This window comes from Barbatula barbatula (assembly GCF_947034865.1).
Source record: "Barbatula barbatula genome assembly, chromosome: 10".
Taxonomy (NCBI): domain Eukaryota; kingdom Metazoa; phylum Chordata; class Actinopteri; order Cypriniformes; family Nemacheilidae; genus Barbatula; species Barbatula barbatula.
Genome location: NC_136773.1, coordinates 2,842,812 through 2,864,021, shown reverse-complemented (window position 1 = coordinate 2,864,021; position 21,210 = coordinate 2,842,812). Strand labels below are relative to the sequence as shown.

Genomic DNA, 21,210 nt, shown 5'->3' with positions numbered 1-21,210 from the left:
CAGGACCGGGTGGTGTTGGCAACATGACTTGGGAGGTTAAGCTGATCATCAGTTACCACCCCTGGGTTTCTGGCTGTGCTGGACGGTGTAATAGCTGATATATCCACCACCTAAATGAAAAACACAATGCCGGTTTTAGTCTGGAACCAGCCATTATTCACCCAAAAATCACAATTCTGTCATCATTTACTTACCCTCTTTGTCATTTCAAACCTGGATGACTTCCGCAGAACACAAAAGAAGATATTTTGCTTTTCTTTTTGTTAACTGGACCCCATTCACTTACATTAGTTTTGTGTCCATATAATGGAAGTGAAGGTGGGTGTTCCAGAAAGCTGGTTATGTGACATACATAAAATAATCTTTAAATAAAATAATTTAAGGTGTCTTTGTTAAACTTGACATATTTATATTGCATACTACTGTATACACTTTGAATTAGGTTTATTAAACCATCTCCTAATATCAATGGATGAATACACACACCTTACAATTTCCAACAGTTAAAAGGATGTTAATAGTGAAGTATGTTAACTGTAGAGCGATTGCATGTCATTATTCTTGTCCACTTATTGGGCAATATTTGATGCATTGGGTCAAGTTGTGGCCTGATGGTCAGAGAGCCAAACTTAAAACTCAACGGTTGTAAGTTCGATCCCCAGGCTGCCAGGATTCCAAGGCTTTCTTATATGTGACACCCAATGGGAACTATGGCACATACAGTATTTCAATTCTAATTATAACTTTAAGACCATTTACATAAAAAATACACAAAAACGAAGACTTAAGGTTTTTTCATACTTACAGTTTAGTATTGAAAGGCCTTTCTCCAAATTACAATGAGCCTTTCAGGATAGGCCGTTACCAACTCTTTTAACATTTGGAAAGCCATGGCCTTTAAGCGAAGAAAAGTCAAACCAAAAAATGAAAATGGATATTTTTGAAATACATTCATTTAAAATGGATATATTACATGGCATGTCTCCAATAGCATGAATACATCAGCAACAGTTCAAAATAAAGACGATACATTGCAAAGTCAGCTTTCACAAAACCAGACAAAAGTAGTTTTTTAAAGGAACAAATTAGAGGCTCATTATACAGCCTGTGTAAGATATAGCCTACTATATACACATAGTCAAATAATGGTTACAAATATCTCAACAACTCTAACAGAGATAGCCATGAAGAATATACATTTAAAAAATACTTATACATAGTAGCCTACATATATTTAAACTATCTCTAGATTGTAGTTTTAGAAACTGATTAATCCAATTACATAAAATGTATGTTTTTTTAACTTTGCACTTTATACACCGATGCATATTGAAATCCTTTTGAGCAGAAACGTGATTTATAACGTATCCACGGTGACTCGTGAAATCTGTGATCCATTGACAATGTCTTCATGTTGTTCCTGTGAGCGAGCCGTATAACTCTGGGTAACTTGCGGGAGGTTGATTTAACGTACCCCTCAAACCTGTTCTGGAACCGACATACCCAGAGTAAGCAAGGCTTGGGTTAAATTGAGTATATTAAACCTGAAATGAGGGATACTCCGTTTTCCATTTCAGATTGCGAGGTATGTCAAGCCCGAGAGAGCAGGGTTTCTAAAAGAGAGGTACCTAATACTCAGAGTCAGTAACCATTGTAACTTGTGAACGTAATGTGGTCCGGAGCAGGTTTTCCTTGGTAAACCCAGAGTTTCTTTGGATCTCTTCTCCTTGTTAAAGCGCAAATTCATTAATACAGTCACTCATTGCACACATTTTGATCACACAGAGACCATCTCAGTGACTAAAATGTGATGTGCTGTTATAGAGGATCCTGAATCTGAAGAGGCTGCATTCATTCATAGGGATGAACTGTGCAATTTAGGACCCGAGTGGAATTTTTTCCCTTCCCTGTGCATTTGTATTACAAGTCTACCATTTTTCTTTACAGTGAATTAGATATATCCAAATCTATCATCCATCATTACATCAATAACATCAGCCATCGTGCGTGTATTACATCAGAGCATGGTTTTCTATGGACGATGAGAAATGACTTAAGAAAGTGTATAAATATAACGCGTGAATAAAGAAATGAATACCTGCGGACATAATTGCAGAAATGAAGCGATAAATGGTAATCATTTTGACATGCAGCCGTTCCTACCCAACTCTGCTCAGAGCGGGTTTCCATCCAGCGATCAGTCTGACTTTGACACGAGAGTCTGACGCCCTATGCACCAAGACACACGCTTAAAACTAGAGCACTGATGGGAGAACATAAGATTTGTTTTATTTCTATTGTTTCGTTCATGTACTGGTTAATTTGATTGTTTATTAGCGCATTTATCTATTAACTTCAGTCATTTTCAGCACGTTAGTAAATCCACCGTATGCAGAGCGGAAAGTGTGCCTCGCTCTCAAGGGCTTTCTGCCGCCATGTTGCTTTTTCTTTGGTGCCGTTGCCATGGCGTATCATATATATAAATGTATAATATCGGAGCTCAACTGATCATGGCTTGTGTGTCTCGGTGTAAATCAACTCAGAGTTCAACCTCCTTCTTGAAACGGGTCCCTCGGTTACCAACTTGCTTTTGCGGAAGAAAGAAAATCATAAAGGCTTGAAATGAATAAAGGGTAAGCCTTGTATGGGAAACCAGGCACATATGTAAAATAATGACTGAAACTGTTTTGAGTAAAACTGATCTTTATAATAATATCTTAAGTGTAAACAACCCATCGTTTTAAACAAAGTATTTCCTGGAAACATGGTTGGCTGATTTCCATGTGTATTGTTCCATTTACCCTACGACTACACTTAAAAGTTGGCAAAAAACATACAGTATTAATCTACTAGCTGTTATAATTTTTTATATTTACAATTATTATTTAAGGTTGTCACTTTCTTTCCATCCATTTACAGTAAGAAAGCAAATAAATTTTTTTACTCAAGAAAAAACGTTTTCAATGTATGTCCAAACTTCTGTCTGTTTTGATGTGCCAACTTATGAAAAAGTGACAGTTCAGTTTGAATAATTGTAAAGAAGTTTGCTAGGTTTTGGTCTGTCATGAACACTGTTAACCCTGATTTTGTTTTAGCCCATAAATGAGTCGTGAAATAGTCCTTCCATTGCAAGTACTTTAGAGAAAGTTTTAAGCACATTGTCTTAGCTCATTTGAATATGTTGATTTAAACATCAAGTATACTATTGTACTACATACATCATTGGTTGGACAAAAATATATTGGCTGAACCAGTCATTTTGCAAAGAAAAAATCAAATCAGCTGTTGAAAATATTTGAAGAAATCCTAGATCCAGGTGTCCTCGTCTAAGAATTTACATAGTTGAATCAGAATTTTCACGTCTTGACTATTGTCAACTTATAGTCGAATGGCATGCATGTATGTGTGCACGACACCAGGTAGTTAAAAAAACACAAGCCACAAATAGTAAATTGAATGGGCATTTTCCTTAAACATCACGTAACTGTGCCATACAATACTAGACCAGATCTCACATCAATAAAGCAGGTTCATTAGCAATGAACTACCAATTAAGTGATCGCATGTTAAGGAGGAATGCAATAAAGCATCTAACCATTTAAACAGTCAAAAAGTAAGTCATCAAACCTTTTTTCCTGCGCACTCTTTCTCCGTCCTCCTGATTGTTTCAGGCCTTTTTGGATAATGGCTTTGTAGCAACAATATGGAAAAACACCACTGTTATTCCAGTAGATAAAATACCTCAAGCTAGAGCTCTCACAGATTTCCGCCCAATTGCGTTTACTGTGAATCTGTTCTATGTAAATGCATGGAGTGTATATTGTGTGTAGGGAACTGCAAATTAAGGACAATGTAGACCCGCTACACCCTTACTACTTAAAGTCCAGTACCATTTAGACAAAACAAATGCTTATATCAGACTTCTTTTTACCAATTTTACATCAGCGTTTATAGTACACTTAGATATTTAAAAAAAACAGACAGTATGGATTGAGAATTTCCTACAGGCCCCGACGTGTGTCCGTAAACGGAATTTCATCAGACAGTATAGTCTTGAACTCTGGATTACCGCAGGGATGTGTATTAGTACCTCTACTATTCTCCGTCTATACTTATGAACTCCAATGTAACAGAGAGGTTATTCACCATGATTAAATATGCTTATGATTCGTATTTAATCTCTTGCCAAAAAGACACGAACAGCTCCACGCACTTCAAGGAATTTTAATAGGCTTGTGCGGTGGTTCGATAGTTGTCACTTATTGAATGTTGAGAAGACAAAGGAATTGTGTTGTGGGAACCAGAGAAGGAAAGGAGCAGCAGGCACTCAATAAGAACAAGTTATAAAAGGAGGAGCAAGTCTCAAAATTTAAGTATCTGGTGCACAAAATTCTCATTTCAGGAAAATGTGGACCACATGCACAAGAAAGCCGGGCAAAGACTAGGTCTACTCAGAAAATTAAAAAATTTCTATGGAAATATAGCAATGAGGCATTTAATATGCCAATTCAATTCAGATTTTTTTAAGGTAAATGAACCTGTGCTTATAGTGTACAGTATAAATCTCTTTCAGGATCGTGAAAGTTGAAGTGTTGCGTCCTAAAAAGGAGATGTGCGGGTTACAAAAAAAGTCTTGAGGTTCAGTTCAGAGGCGTTTTTAGACCAAAACGTCTAAGTGGTCCACTGCGTACACATCTGTCATTGTTTCCTTCTTTTTGGAGTAGATGACACAAACTTATAAGATAATGGATGACCATATCATGGGTGCAATAACAAAGAAAATCATTATTGTGAGTATTTCAATGCTTATTTACAAACAATAATTTTTTACTTTTGATTTCTACTAGGTTCAGTCTAGTTGTCATCACCAATTCATTTCATATCCTATTAAAACTCTAATGATTAGAAAAATGCACAATGATTAAACTTCATATTTGAACTATATTCTACTTTTAAGAAGCTTTAAAATTTAAATTTTATCACACTCTAATGTATATCTATTTAAAAAAATTATTTGTTAACATTTAATATAACTATTATTGTTACTATTATAATATATAAATCTTAAATACTAAATAACAGGAAGTGAGACATTTACTTTTAATAACATCTTTACAAGCGGATCACAGCAAACGCCTTTTGCACTACTAAAATTGTTCAGCTGTAAAAATGAAATTGTGTATACACTTTGGCTTTCATCGCCACAATTTTAAAATAAATATGATACACTAATGTTTTCATCTTTTGATTTATATCGCTATCTGTTGTGGAATCTGTTTAAAGTGATTAATAATTATATTTAACAAAAGTAGACTGAGTGAAATTATTTTTTTGATCCCCTCATGATTTTTTAAGTTTGCCTGCTTACAAAGAAATGAAGGGTCTATAATTTTTATTATTTTAACTGATAGAAACAGAATATAAAATCAGGGGACCATTTTTAATGTAAAGGTTATAAATTGATTTGCATTTCAGTAAGTGAAATACGTTTTTGATTCTCGTCCAAGATTTTACGGTACATGGGCCCGTCCCTCAATGGGGTGAAGTCATCCTGTACCCGTAGAAGAGAAAAAGCCCCAAAGCCTGTTTGTCACACTGTGCTTCTCTGTAGGGATGGTGTTCGTGGGGTCATAGTCAGCATTTCTCTCCCTCCATAAAGAGTACATTTTGGTCTCACAGCACTCTCCAAAGCCTTTTCTGAATCTTTTAGATGTTCATTGTCAAACTTCAGACGAGCCATCCTGGGCAGGAGGACCTTGCGGGTGCTTCAGGATTTCAACCACTTGTGGCATAGCATGTTACCAATGGTTTGCTTGCTAACTGTTGTCCCAACTGTCTTGAAATCACTAACATGCCTCTTCTGTGTAGTTCTGAGCTGTTTTTAACCTGTCTCATGATCATCTTTACCCCATTCGGTAACTCTTGCAGGGACCTCCAGACCAAGGGCAATTGGTAGTTATTTAGAATGTCCAAATAATCACCAACTGTTGTCTCTTTCTCACCAAGCTTCTGTCTGTAGCCTATTCAAGGTTTGTGCAGGTCTACAATCTTGTCCCTGACATCCTTTGAAACGTATTTGGTCTTGACCATGGTGGTGGAGAGGTTGAAATGGAAGATGGGAGGCATCTTTTATAAACATAACAAGCCGACTTAGGAGTACTTTCTTAAAGTGACAGGACTAATCTGTGGTCCACATTGGCACATAACCAATCCAGAATTCTTGCTGGTTGGTAGGGGATCAAATACTTATTTCAATGACTGGAAGGCAAATCAATTTATAACCTTTATATAAAAAACATGCCTGATTTTTTTTATATTCTGTCTCTATCAGTTAAAATAAACCTACCATAAAAATTATAGACCCTTCATTTCTTTGTAAAATCAGCAGGGGATCATATCATTATTTCCCTCATTGTATGTTTTATTTTATTAGGACATTAATTTCACGATCACTGATTTTGAAAACATAACAGAGGCACCTTCCTCTGTTGAAGAATACACCTGTGATGCCAAAAACAACACACTGCACCTGTTTCACACCGTGTTCCAACCCCTTGTGTACGGTGCAGTGCTTCTCCTGGGCCTGACAGGCAATGGCTTCCTCCTGACGGTCCTGCTGAAGCGCTGGAAAACCCTACGCATCACAGAGATCTACCTGGTACACCTGGCATTCGCCGACCTTCTCCTCCTGCTCACTTTACCCTTCGCAGTGACTCAAGCAGTGACTGGATGGGTCTTTGGAGAGTTTCTTTGCAAGCTTTTGGGCCTCATCAATCGTCTAAATATGGTGTGTGGGAGTCTGCTTTTGGCATGCATTAGCTTTGATCGCTACCTCGCCGTGGTGCACGCCATCCCCAGTCTCCAGATTCGACGGCCTGAGATCGTTCACTTAATCTGTGCCCTGCTATGGCTCCTCTGCATGTCTGTGTCCATGCCCAACATTGTGTTCCTCGCCGTGGTGGAAAATGATGATGGACCTACGCGCTCCTGTTCTTATAACAATCACGGCATCCACGCTCACAACTGGATGTTGACCAACCGATTGATCACGCACCTGCTGTGCTTCTTTCTACCTCTGATGGTCATGGGCTACTGCTACACTGCCATCATCCTCACTCTTTACCAAAGCCAAAAGAGTTTGGAAAAGCAGGGGGCTATCCGATTGGCCTTGCTGGTTACGCTGGTGTTCTGCCTGTGCTGGTTGCCGAATAACGTCATCATTCTGATCGATTCTCTGGTGCAGGTGGGTGCTATCTCTAAGTGGAGCTGCTACGCTCGAGCCACGTTGGATGAAGCGTTCATAGTGACTGAGTGCATTGGCCTTATGCACTGTTGCTTGAATCCAATCTTGTATGCATTCATTGGGGTACGTTTCCGACGAGACCTTCTGCAGTTGCTAGCGAAAAGGAAGTGTCTGAGAGTATGCCTGCCAGAGCTTCGAGCTGGAAGTCAGAGCAGGTCGTCTGTGACCCCAACAACAAGCAACCATATCTAATGAACATCGAAGGTTCCTGAAACTTCTTTATTTTTGTAGAACTAGTCACATGTTTTCATCTCTGTACATCTTTGAGCAACTTGAGACCTACGTCTTGAACCCTATACTAATTCACAATGCATTGCTAGAGCCTACACATAGAAACATTGATGCCCATAATGTGACTATGTATGGAATCTTTTTCTAAAAAGACGTGTGATTTAAAAGGGAAACTTCGGCCAAAAATCTTTTATTCACCTTTAAGTTGTTCCAAATCTGTATATTCTCTTTTGTTCTGATGAACAAAGAGAAAGATAAATACTTATAACCAAACAGATCATGATTGACTCCCATAAGAAAAATACATTACAATTGTATTTGTTCTGTTGAACACAAAATAAGACATTTTGAAGAATGTAGGACAACAAACAAACAGTTCTGGGGCACTTTTGACTACCATTGTATTTTTTCCTACTATGGGAGTCAATGGGGGCAAAATCGATCTGGTTATTAGCATTCTTCAAAATATCTTTCTCGGTGTTCATCAGAACAAACATATATACAGATATATTAATATACAATATACAGATTTGGAAAAACTAATGGTGAGTAAAAGATGACAGAATTTTTGGGTTGAAGTTTGGGTGAAGGATCACTTTAAGACTGAATTAAGACAATTAAAATAAAGTTTCTGCATCATGTCAAACCTGTAAAAATGCTTTGTTTTGTATACTGAATATGCCAAAGTCTGAATGTCAGATAACAAATTATTCTGAAATAAAGTGTACCATAATGAATGTCTTGATTTATGTAATATGATTGCCGTCAACCAGTCATAAGCCCCCACCACCTCCATCATCACAACAACAAAGCCAACACAAAGTTGCTGAACAGATTTTTTTCTTATTTGTTATTAGATTTCTAATAAAACACAGTATACAGAACAGTTGCAAACAAGCACAAATTGCATCTTATTTACAGCAACTATATATATATTTTAGATTTATACATTTGATATTTATATATTACCTTCCACAACAGTTTGGTAGCCAGAATGTAATTAGAACATAGAAACCCAGAGGCTTTTCCCCCGTACGCCTTTGCAATGGAACACATTAATCTGAAATATACATATTTTACAAATATCTTAAAAAATGGCTTGAGATTTTACTGAATTGTAATGATAACCCTCAACAGTTAGTTCCCGAAGTTCTCTTCGGCATCAAGAAAATATTACTAAAACCAATGTTTTTAGCATTTGTTTGCCATAATCAATGGCAATGACAACATTCCAATTCTGAAATAACCAATAGGAAACAAGGTTTTTACAGTTTTACAGACGCCCGGTTAATAGGGCATGTTGGCCATATTTCCAGGTCCGTAGCCCAATGGACTGTCCAGAGACATGCTCCGTTGTCTCAGACTCTGATGGCCCATCATGCCTGACTGTGAATGTGGAGGTCCCATCATAGGCCCCTGAGGGGACATGAGGGGCCCTGGCTGGCCAAAGTGCTCCCCAGGAAGGGCCATGCCCCGCTGCTTGGCCTGCATCATCATCAGATTCTGCTGAGCCATGAGATTATGAGAGTGCTGCTGTGGAGAAAGCATACCGCGGGGAGGGTGGGAGGGATGTTGTAAGATGTTGTTGGCCATCATGGCCTGTTGCTGCTGATGGTGTTGTTGCTGGAGCTGCTGTTGTGGAGACATGCCTGTCCTACCCATCATATGCCCTGGGTGGCACATGGGCCCCATCCCACCACCTGAACCCATGCCCCTGGAGCCCATCTGAGGCATGCCCATACCTGGACGCATACCACAATGGGAAGGGTGAAGGGGCAGTTGTTGCTCGGGCATCATGTTCTGTAAGTTAGCGATATGGGGGTTGGAGGAAGGGATACCGCTATGGGGTGGTCCAGACGAGGAGAGCTGCTTGAGAAGTTGGGCAGAAGTCTGCTGAGGTGGTTGACCCTGGTGGGGATTCTGCTGTGGCTGGGACATGGCTTCACTTTTGGGGAAGTACTGTAGGGTGCTGCTGGGCTTGTCAGCAGGAATGATACGGGAAAGATCGAACTCGGGAATGCCTGTATGTGTGGGCCTAATGACCTCACTCAGGTCTGGACCATCACCCATGGTTAAGGGTGGAAAAGAGTCTGGTTGGTGAGGAGGTCGCTGGTGAGACATGCCTTTATTTAAAAGGTGTATCTGTTGATGTGGTAGGACGTCATCGGGACGCTGGGAGTACTGCTGTCCCATACCAATAGGGGAGTGAAGAGGTCCCTGCATGCGAGGGAATCCACCCATTTGGTTCTGAGGATGCAGTGGGGAAACATTACAAGGTCCTATTCCATCAGGAGGTCCACCTCCCATTATTGCTGAGGCCATTCCTGGCATGCTCATGGTGTTAGGGGATGGGAGCATGGGACCAGATGGATCATGGGATAGCTGCTGACCTCCTTGGAGGACCATTCCCATAGGGCTTTGAGGACCACTGTGAGGTCCCATTGAGCCCTGGGAGGAGAGCAGCATCTGGGTGGACTGATGATTTCCCATGTTTCCCACTGAAAACAAATGGAAAAAAGCTAATTTAAATTAATTTAATAAAGTAATTTTAAATAAAGTTATATTTTACAGTGTACTAATTAACTACTATAATATAAAATACCTACATTTAAAATAGAAATATAATAAATGACTGTAACAATATAACATCAAACGATAATCTTAATAAGAAAAAAAAAACATCTTATTTAGTAACTTTTCTTATACAGCTTGAGATTTTGATCGTAAGAAAAGTGATGAAATATACCTGACATGTTGATTCCAGACAGGAGGGGTCTATCGGGTAGCATCTCATCATCTGATGTGGCGATTGTCTTGATGGCGTCATGGTAAAGTGGAGTGGAGCTGGGCATGGCATACTTTGACATCTGAGACATTATAAGGGAAAGAGGATTCTGGGATGGGGGATGATCAGGTGAGGATGTGAAAGGCATACTAGGATTGATGGAATTGGGCGGCTGACTGATGGGTGTTGAGTTTGAACTCCTAGGTGGCAGGGACATGCCTAGAGGAAGATGGAAGACATTGTATTCACTTTGCTTAAATCATTCATATATACAAAACGTATCAATGCCAAGCCAATTAAATTTACAACAAACATATTTCAGTGTTTTCCATACATTGATTTATTTGTGGCGGCCCACCACACTATCCGCCACATATAGATGAAAGTAAAAAAAAAGATTTCATGAATCCCCTTTAAATTAGTATTTTACTATTTAAAACAGCTTAATTCGTTGTAGAGTTGCGATCAGCGTGTTGACACTCCGCGCCTCTCTCATGTTGTGTGCAGCGCCCAGACGCTAACGTCTCTCTCAATCATCTTGTGTGCTGCACCTCCATGCTAAGCTTCTCTCATATGACCACGAATTAAAAGGTGGCGGCGTTTTCAATATGCGTTCCTCCGTGTACTTGCCATTCCAAGTAAACGTCAACAGTCAAAGATGTTAGTGACAGAATAGACGGCTAACTGGGTTGATCAGGACTTAACAAAAATGTACCAATATTTCCCACACAATCCTTATATATGAGTTCGTTGTGTGTTTGTGTGCGAGCTCTCGCCCTGAGTTCAGTGTGCTGTGTGCACGCACTCTAGTAAGCTCCATGTTTTCTACTATATTTCTGAATATGCACTGAATTGTCTGCGCTTTACACAATCTACAATAAAACTACTTCTTCCATTTAATACAGCAGTACAGGTTGTGCGCTGCATGAGACAAATAATAAGGTCAAATATAGCCCAAATCAGATTTTGTTTATAAATCAGGATTTTAGCAGCAGTTACAATGACTGGTGGTGTAACACAAGGTATAATTGGCTCGTGTTCAGTCAATATTTTATACTCGTTTCTTGTCTGACAACAGAACAGAAGATATGTGAGAATGGCATTGTTGTATTAAAATACAGTAAAAGCTAATTTCAAGTGCCAATAGTAGACCAAACCAATGCAAACACGACACAATGACATCACAGATATGAAAATTAGTATGTGACATCATCAGCACCACAAGTCTCTCAAAATCCTGTGGGAAACACTGTATTTTACCTGTATCCGTGGAGCTGCTTCCCACATTTCCGGCGACCTTCACACTAGGTGGCCCTCCAGGACTGGGCATTGCCGTCTTGGGTGAGGCAGTCCAGCCAGGTGAAGCGACTGGCATTGATGGAGATTTCAGGTGTCCGGGAGAGCCAGATGGTGATCGGAGAACAAGAGAAGGGCCTATGACCTGTGGTGACTTGATAGAGGTGGACGAAGGTGTTCCAGCCCCGGAAGCTGCTGGTAGAGGTGGGTGAGAAGGACCACTTGGTGGTAAATGGCTGGGCGATTTCAGGCCTGCTGCAGACGGTGATGGCATGAGAGGTGACGACTCTTGGCTAAGAGAAGGTGATTTGAGCTGGTGAGATGGAGGTATGGCTGGGGAACCCATTGGATTTACACTAATGGACAGGTCAGGGGGATGCCGAGTGCCATGGTCTATACCTCTTGAGCCAGTGCTCATTGGAATGTGACTAAGTCTTGGGGTGCTGTTCATGTGGAGAGGCTGGTCGTGTACAAACATATCAGGCTGCTGCAAATATGGGCCATCACCTTGACTACCAGGAAAGGAGCCCTGGTTGGGGAACTGAAGAGGTCCTTCAGGACCGATGATCATTCCTTTGTTAGCACCACCACGCCCATTCTGTGAAGCCCTGATACGAGAGATTTCTTCCGGGTTCAACATCTCCCCAAGAGGGCCACCAAGTCCAGGCCCTCCTCTCAGCTTCTGTGCCAACAACTGCTGCTGCTGTGGATTCATGCTCATTCCCATATTCATGTTTAGATTACCCCCCATGGGAGAGTCTATTATGTCTCGCATTGTAGGGCCACCGTCGCCACCTACCCCACCAATGGGAGAGCCCATTATAGCCCGAGAACCAGGAAAGTCCATTGGGTCACCCCGGGAGGGCGGTCCTCCCCCCATTCCAAGATTCGGAAAGCCTGGTCCTCCGGTGTTATCTATCATCCTAGGGCCACCAAGGCCTGCCTGCTGCTGCCTCGATATTTGTTGTTGCAAGTCTAGTCTATGTAATCTGCGGAACATCTCTTCCCGCGTTAAAGGCCGATCCACATCTCCCTGAAAATGCTGCGGAGGTCCACCCGGTCCCCCAGGAGGGTAGCATCCATGAAATGGGCCCCCACCACCCATGTTTGGGGGTATTTCGTCCAACCAAGCCATGCCTGGCCTTGGAGGTCTTTGAGGGCCCAACCCCTCCATAGCTAAAACTCCTCCAGGGCTTTCTGAGTAGCCTCCACCACCTGAGGGGCCTCTCATTTGTCCAAGAAACCTTGGCCCTCGAGGCCCCTCCTGATGCATTTCCATTAATCTAGGATTTCCGCCCATTCCTCCCCCTACCATCGGCCCTGGCCCCCACTGCTGATCACCAGGTTTACTGTGATATGGGGGTGGGGGCCCCCTCATTAGCATTGGCCCCCCGGGCATGCCCATTTCCGACATCATGCGGAAATGCTGGGGATGTTGGTGGGGGTTAATTTCTTGTTGTCGCCTTTTCTCTAGATAGTATTCTTCCTGCAGCTTTCTCCAAGCCAGCTGCTCTGGTGTTACACCATCAGGCCCGATCATGGGACCCATATCCATCCTCGAAGGTGAGGAGAGGTGGTGAGAGTGCGGTGGCATACCATGGTGCGGCCCCATCAGTGAATCTTCCAATCCAGGACCACCAAGATTCTGGGTCTGTGAGATGATGGACTGTAATGGTTCCTCGTACTTTTTCATTCCACCCACAGGTGGCATACCAGGCATACCAGCATTGTTGTTGTGGCAGTTACCAGTATTCCCACCACCATTTTCACCATCTTCAATCCCCCTAACCCCATCGTTACTATTATTGTTGTTGCCATTAGTACCATTAGGATTGCCATTAGGACCTCTTGGTTCCTCATGGCCAGCACCGGCACCACTACGGAGAAGCAACCGCTCAATGTCTCGAAGAGTTTGCAGTGATCGTTCACGATGCTCTAGCTGTTCCTTAGAAAGGCCATCCATGTTCCCCGGCCCTCCACGTTGACCCTGCTCACCCTGCCGATGGGCAGATAATGCAGAGGGACTAGAGGAAGGAGACAGTCCTGCACTATGGTGAGGAATCGGACCTGGCCTGTCCACTACATCTGACCCAGAAACCCCAACAGACTGTGGGCCTGACCCTCCTGGACCCATTGAATGAACTGCAGAGCGGCTGTTGCTGCCTGACGTTCCTCCTCCTCTGTGGGTTTGGTGTGACTCACCATCTGGATGCCCAGTGGAAGAAGGAGTACCGGGAAGGTGTCCTCCCACAACGCCACCAACTGAAGCTGGCCGGGGAGTACCGCTTTGGGACTTGGGTGTGCCAATGGGTGGGGTGTGACTAGAATTGATCTGCTCACTCAGGTTGGTGAGTTTTCCAACACCGATAGACTGCTCAGAGAGACAGATAAGGAAACAGAAAAAGAAAAGAGAGAAAGATACAGGTGGGGGTTGCTATTAAATGTCATTTTTTTATCTCAGCTCGACACATAACAAAAGACTTTCAATTATACTATTCTTGTGATTTCTCAATAGAAACAGGAACAAAAACATGCATTGTGATTTAAATAGCCATTTTAAACAAAAATTGTGTCTCACGCCACTGAACACCTGCAATTGTGGATGAGAAACAATTCTTTCACACTTGGTTTATGTTTACGAACATGACACACATTCTATGTTAAAGCATTACAATATGAAGGCTTGTGTCGGGACAGACCTGGTCCAGTTTTGTGCGGGTTACATTCTGCTGGTGATATAAGAGGATGGAGTCTGTGTGGCCATGCATCACTGCCTCTGCAGCACTGCAGAACAAATATAAATACTTTTCATTCTTTATAATTTCTCGCAAAACAGCACAAAACTATTTTCAAAACATTGTTTTCTATCATTTTCTGTGTTTCCCATTCTGTCGCGTGAACACACTAACCTGTTGGCTAGGCTGGTGGTGAAAACATAAACTACTTGCTGAGGGGGCCGAGGATGCAGATCAGTGCGAATACCGGGTCCATGACCAGAGCCCAAACCTTGACCTCCGGGATCACTTATCGGGCCCGTGGCAGATGAAGCAGAGTGGGACTGACTAGGGCACATCACATGCTCTCCTGAGCGAGGGCCACAAAAGAAACAGTAAGACAGAAGAAAAAACTAAAGAAAAAACTTTTAGAAAATAACACATTTACCACTTTGACAAAAGGATAATCTACCCAAAAACTAAAATTCTGTCATGGTTGATTACCCCCATGACATCCAAAACCTATATTTGACTGTGGAAGACCAAAGATGATATTTAGAGAAATGTCTCAGTGGTTTTGTGTCCCTACAATGAAAGTCAATGGGTCATGCAGGTTTGACATGAGGGTGAACTATGCATTTAATGTCACATTTCAGTCATTTTCATAATCAACATTTATATAGCCAAAAAGGGCCATGAATAAAAAACGGTGATATCCCTATTCATAGTTTACTATAGTACACTGTTTAGTTTAAAACATACGACCTGCCAGTTAGTTTTAATTCATGACAAAGAAAATGTGAACCTAATAAGCCAGATTTATGCTGCAAAGAAATACCACTAATGTCCCAGAAAACCACAAGGAGGCGCTAAATTCCACAGAAACACTTTCCAAAGCCTCGGTTCATGAGCGTCTGATAGGTTGGCATTTACGTCAAGAAATGATGTGGGCAGATATGAAACACTGAAGATAAGTGAAAAATACTAAACAAATAGGCCAGTTACTGTTAAGGTCACATGAAATTAATTGTACATTTTGTTGAAAATCTTGTAAGTGGTCTAAGTTACACCACACATAAGAAAACCTCATTTTGATAATATGATTCAGACAAGGTCAAGATCAAAGCATTGGATATTATCTTTGGAGTGTGCTATGGGTGTTGTGTGGGGCGTGTGGAGGTTAATGTTTCGTGACACACCTCAGTCACGTGTTTATACAGAGAGAGATGAGAAAGTTTCCATATTCCATAGACCTGTCGGACTATTGCAAGGCAAGTTTACATTAAATGACACTTTAATTTTCGCTTGGTCCATTGCTTTGTGTCATCCAATGCCAAGGAAGTTGTTGAATGTCTTCATGAACGGAGCATTTGGTATAATATAAAAACTGCAAAAACCATTTCCTGGCTCATTATTTGTGTCTTGTTTTCCACCCAAACTTAACTTCCGGTAGAGATCAGCAAAGAACATGTTATTTCTGAATACAAAAGAAATAAGAATTCAATTACATTAGTTAAGTTAAGTGTGTATAGCCAGCTTTGAGTTACCAGTAGAAAAAAACGTTACTTGGCAGAACTTAAATGTGACAAAATGACACGACCCATTTCATAATATGATAGAATTAGCATAAAATTAAATTCAACAAATGATGTGTTTAATACAAGTATTACACAATCAAATATTAATATAAATTCATATCAATATAAATGAATTACATATTAGTCACTAGCCAGACCGTTAAACAACACACAAACCGGAAATTCACTTTGGGCCAGGCGTGTGCGAAAAATAATCTACTTTTGTCTTTGAATTAACTTATTTTTTACTGTATGAAGATATTTGTCTTCTTTTCTTTTTTGATATGTTAAAAATGAAGTCAGTTTATGCTTAAAACAAGTCATTATCTCCAGCAGTAGATAGACTAAAGATGATCAAGGCCGATTTATCCTGTCAATCAAAAGAGGACAGGAATTTGCAATGAATTTGTGCTCTGTGTGTAGAAAATGTTAGGAAACATCATCAGTTTAATGTGTAATATTATTACTCATTATATTAATGAACAATATTCAGAAATATGACTTTAATCTTCAGGATCTGTATCTGCAGACATAACTCTGAACAAACGGCTATCGCTGGAGAAATTTACCCTCTCGATTTAAGAATGTTTACATATTTCTATTGGAAAACCAGACAAAAATACTGAGTAACAGATTCTTCTTTGCAGTGTAGGGTTTAGAAACAGCTTAAGCTAAAAAAAAGAAACGCGTATGGACTTCAAGTATATCAAAATATCATATAAAAGCAATTTATATGAATAGCCTCTGTCCAGTTGTGTCGGTTTAGACCAATGTGTTTTAAACCGTTATTTCTGCCGTTAAGTCAACACATCTTCATTAAAAAAAATTATGTTAACAACTGATGTTAATATTTATTTAATGAATTATGTTATTCATTCATTCTTAATGACTTTATTAATCCTTTATTAAGTTCATAAATACAAAAACAACCATGCTTTCACTTAGGAACTCCTAATGTGACCCCACACGTCAACTTTTGTGAACACGGTCTACAGGAAGCAACTCACATTAGGCCTTCTAAACACAGGTGTTTATGTACAGGTTTGCGTTTATATGTACGTGTGCACTCACGGTGTGTGGCAGAAAGAGGTTTCTCATCCTCTTCCTCAGTTTCAGCCCCCGAGCACCATTCATCGCCACTGTACGGCTGCTTCCTCTCCAGCACACACCTGCGTTTGCTGCGCATCACGCCCTCTACTGGACACCATTGAGAAAAACACAGAAAGGCAAAATAATGCAAACACGTTTCTAATGAACATGTACGTCAAGTCATGCTATAAGCGGACAGCCACGCCCACGAACTGACCAATAAACCCACGGCAGAGCTGAATTGCGCCATACTCCAGAAATGTAAGGCGTTCATAGAGTATGAGAGGAGACGGGGCCTTCAAAGCCTTAAAATATCTCCCAACCTTGAATACCAGACAGGGAGAGTAAGAAAGGGAAGAGAGAGAGAGCGAGCGAGGGGTGTTAGGTTGTGGTGTCCTCGGCTTGTGCACGTCGGGTTTGGCGGCGAGCGGAGATAAAGAGCTGACCTTTTCTGCATCCTCTTTTGTTCCCAGCAGACATCGGTTTACGTAAATGAGTGAGTCAGCCCTCTCTCTCTGGTTTACTTTCTCTTTAATCATTGGCCCTTTCCAGGTGTGGCAATCGGGTGATCTGAAGTGGATGGGTGACTTGCGTTTCATTTGAATGTTTTTCTGTTTGCTTTTCTGCCGGTTGAACAATATTTGCAGAGAAAGAAAGAGGCAGCGAGAGAGAAAGAGGGCCGAGTCTGCTTGAGATGTGATAGACGGGGATAGTGACTGAGTGACTCTCCTTAAAAAGCAGTGGATTAAAGTTACTATTATCACTTTATTTCTTTAAAGTTTCATTCAAACTTTAACAGGTCTCAGATATTTACTGCTTTCTGTACATTCAAAACCCATATTAAAAGACAAAAAATTGTTTTTGCAATTAAAAGTTATTCGTTTATTTACTTGAATTACAATAAATAAATAAACCTGGGTGCAATCCCACCTTTAACCTTCCATGCTCTTATAAAGCCAAACAGGTGTGTGTGTGTGTGTTTGTGTGTGTGTGTACGGACACACAAAGGAGCTCCAGTTCTATTACAGGAAGCCCAGATGACTGACACGATAGCCCCGTTATTTCCCCTGATCTCTAGCTCTCTCAAATATAAACACACGACTTACAAAAAACACGGCTGAATGGAATTACATGAAGAATAGTGCAATGAACCAAACAAAGAGAAACGCACGCGGTGAAAAGAACAACACACCTCCACGGTCTAGGAAAGGAAGAGGTGTTATTGCTTTTAATATTGGGCGGAAGCTGTTTGAGTGAATCTCACTAAACCTGTCAAGAAAACGTCAGGCCGGGCGAAACATGAAAATAAGAAATGATATTTCGCCCTCATGACAATAATGCCCTTTTCGCGTTGCATTATTATTAAATGAAACACCCCCATTCACATGAACGTAATACGATCTCAAAGTCATTAGTGTAACGCGTAGAAGATAATGCTAAATAATTTAAATGACAAAGAATGTATTAAAGAATGACGTGGTGGTAGTATTTAATTACGTATAAATGATGTACCGCTTTAATAACGTTGATTCACACTACCACAGAAATGAATGAACACAATACGTCTCGATTTCTTTACAGATTTTCACATTTTGGAATAATATTTGAAATGATAAAATGTGTGGAAAGTATGTGGTGACCAACAATGCTCAAGATCTCCATCTAATATCGGAGTTTCTTGGAATCCAGTCTGGACATTCTCTCTGGTGAACAAGGTGCATTATGGGACACTTTTTAAACAGAGTAAAGGGAGCTTACAGCTATATTCACTTCCAACACCCCTGTCTAAAGTGTCTTAATAGGCTAACTTTTGGAAATGAATATACACAAATGTATAGACCATCACAACATGTAAACACTGCTCCAGAAGCACTTCCTGTTTCAGTTTTTATTGACTTTTTAAATCTTACATAATACTTATAAAGCATTTATTCTGCATGACAAGACTCTACATCCCTGATCCTACTAACTACCTTAATAACTATTAATAAGCAGCACATTAAGAGTTTATAGGGGGGAAAGTCATAGTTAATGGTTTGTGTTAATAGCGAGAATTGCCACTATAATGAAGTGTGACCTGAACTTGTTTTCTGTTATTTTAATATTTCTTCAAATTAATGCCAATAGAAACCATATTTTTATTAGAAATTTGGGAGAAATGCTGTTAGTATTTCACAGAATGAAACAAAATAAGATTTTTTTAACTATAAAAGTATAAATCGTAAATTCGCTCTCTTGATTTTTCGCAGCTGCATAATAAAATATTTTTTAAATGTTCATTCCTCATTTCGATTGGGTTCTAAATGTTCTGTCGGTTGTATTCGGATCAAAACTGAAACAGGAAGTTCTTCGGTGATGTATTTTTTTTCTACTTTAGACATTCAATCATAACCTTGATTTTCAGATTTATAGGTTCGTGAGAAACACATTCATCATTATCAAATATATCATCATAATCTTCTTTATGTAAAATATGATTTTTGTCAGTTTTTATGCTTTCAGTTTTAGAGTGAAATGTAGCCTGACGTACCGATTTTGACCACGTAGGGGAAACATAAGCATGTGCATGCGTGTGTGTGTGCACTGAGCGGACTGTTGACATTCAGGAACTTGTTGCGTCGAGTCTCACTCCCCCTCAGTTTCTCCACCCACTCTATTCTACTTCCTGTCTGTGCGCACACAGTCTCTCTCTATCCCTATTCAATTAGTGAGTGACACACCGCAGGGCGACCGACAGGAAAACACGAGCACCTGCATGTGCACGCGGTTCACACTGATCCATGTACATGCTACATAAGCACACGAACAGACGTGTCTTCAGAAAGGTCAGGGCATTTTGGGGTTGCTGAAAACAGTTTCATATTTACTGTGTTTCCAGTCGAAAGGGGAATTACAGAAGTTTGGGCTGTTGATGGAGAGATACAGGACGACGATGAATGAGTAATATATGTGGGGTTGTGTAGGTCGGTTCTCGTATAGCCAGACGTTTGAGCATTGGCACAAAGTCTGGTCCATGTTGTCGTGGCTTGTTATGGAACACGGTTCGCTTTTTCTCGTGACATTTAAGGAGCCGCTCACTCAGACTGTTCATAAAGCACAATAAAAAACAACGGCTCATGTCCCGGACGGACGAGGTCTGCCCCTCGTGGACTCTCTGAGGTTGCGGATTTAAAAAGCATCATTCCCTTTATACATGGAATACGCAAGGGATGGTCAATGAGCGGCGTGGCGGCATGCTTTTTCAGTCTCACTCAAGTATTATACCTACCTTTGACATCCGGCTCCAAAACAGGAGTGATCGACTCCCTCTGGTCTCCCGTATCCATGGATACAGTCCTTTCTCTCTTGGCCTTGGTCTTCATGATCCCACCTGCTCCGACGCCAGTGCTTGATTGACCCTTCAGTCCAGGGTTGCCAGAAGATATCTGGTTGGATTTGACTCCATGGTTCCCGGACGCACTGCTCTTTGACCCTTGGGTGCTCGCAGGCCCTTGCTGCTGCGCTTGGTTTACATTAGGGAGCTGTGATTGGGCCCCGCTAGTCACTTGCTTGCCATGATTGGTGGGTTTATTTTCGGAGTGCATTTGATTGGCCGGTGGTGGAGATTGGGTACGTTGCGTCTGTCTGTCAGCGAGACGTGCACTGCAAACAAACATACAGACAGCTAAAGAAAGAAACGGAGAGATGAAGAAGGTGTAAGTATGGCTGTTAACTTTAACCAACTTGCAGCATCTGCATTCATGAAACAACGAATAAATAAAACCCCAAATTCCGTACCAGGATAAAAATCGTTACGTCACGTTACGTCATCTCATTTTGGAAACGCACTCATCATATATTGTCTATTTCCTAGCAGCGCTGAATTCAGAAGTGTTTGCATTTGTTTGTAAATATGCTGCAGGTTTTTACGCACCTCACTGGGATGAAGGTCCAACAAACAAGTGCATTCCGACGTCTTCTCACTTCCCAAGCACTGATCTGTAACACACAAACAAACACAGGAGAGTTTTAGTTGCGATGCTTTCATTAATGCTATTTAACTATGACACAAAACCTTTCGTATCATTAGCACATTTACAGAAATAAATAACCAGGACACATTTGAAGCATAGAAATGTCTCTTTAGGAAGATGAGTGTAGGTGACACATTAAATAATAATCATCTCCAAACACTCTCACGTTCAACAAACATCTCACTTTCTAGGTCTTCTCTTT

The 21,210-nt window shown here is 40.8% G+C and overlaps 2 protein-coding genes across 5 annotated transcripts in view; one reads left to right on the top strand and one right to left on the bottom strand.

Annotated features, from left to right (window-relative positions):
* The first annotated feature begins 4,673 nt into the window (after nucleotides 1-4,673).
* Nucleotides 4,674-8,269, top strand: cxcr5 (chemokine (C-X-C motif) receptor 5). Its single transcript, XM_079465933.1, has 2 exons — nucleotides 4,674-4,790; nucleotides 6,434-8,269. Exons 1-2 carry the CDS (start codon nucleotides 4,725-4,727, stop codon nucleotides 7,493-7,495), a joined length of 1,128 nt encoding a protein of 375 aa, XP_079322059.1. The 5' UTR covers nucleotides 4,674-4,724; the 3' UTR covers nucleotides 7,496-8,269.
* Nucleotides 8,228-21,210, bottom strand: part of bcl9l (bcl9 like) — a 35,282-nt gene continuing 22,299 nt past the window's right edge. The window contains exons 2-9 of one of the 4 annotated variants that reach the window (XM_079465930.1): nucleotides 20,909-20,973; nucleotides 20,264-20,659; nucleotides 16,978-17,103; nucleotides 14,525-14,699; nucleotides 14,315-14,399; nucleotides 11,580-13,986; nucleotides 10,281-10,538; nucleotides 8,228-10,032 (exon numbers count right to left, since the gene is read on the bottom strand). In XM_079465930.1, the coding sequence (XP_079322056.1) occupies nucleotides 8,822-10,032; nucleotides 10,281-10,538; nucleotides 11,580-13,986; nucleotides 14,315-14,399; nucleotides 14,525-14,699; nucleotides 16,978-17,103; nucleotides 20,264-20,651 (4,650 nt within the window). In that variant the 5' untranslated portion in view covers nucleotides 20,652-20,659; nucleotides 20,909-20,973 and the 3' untranslated portion in view covers nucleotides 8,228-8,821. The remainder of the gene's footprint in view (nucleotides 10,033-10,280; nucleotides 10,539-11,579; nucleotides 13,987-14,314; nucleotides 14,400-14,524; nucleotides 14,700-16,977; nucleotides 17,104-20,263; nucleotides 20,660-20,908; nucleotides 20,974-21,210) is intronic. The other 3 variants (XM_079465931.1, XM_079465932.1, XM_079465929.1) reach the window with 3 other exon arrangements.

Bases quoted from the DNA above. Each gene is read 5' to 3' on its own strand.
- cxcr5 (XM_079465933.1), top strand. From the start codon at position 4,725: ATGACACAAACTTATAAGATAATGGATGACCATATCATGGGTGCAATA. The intron at 4,791-6,433 runs GTGAGTATTTCA...TTATTTTATTAG, and splicing joins TAACAAAGAAAATCATTATT to GACATTAATTTCACGATCAC.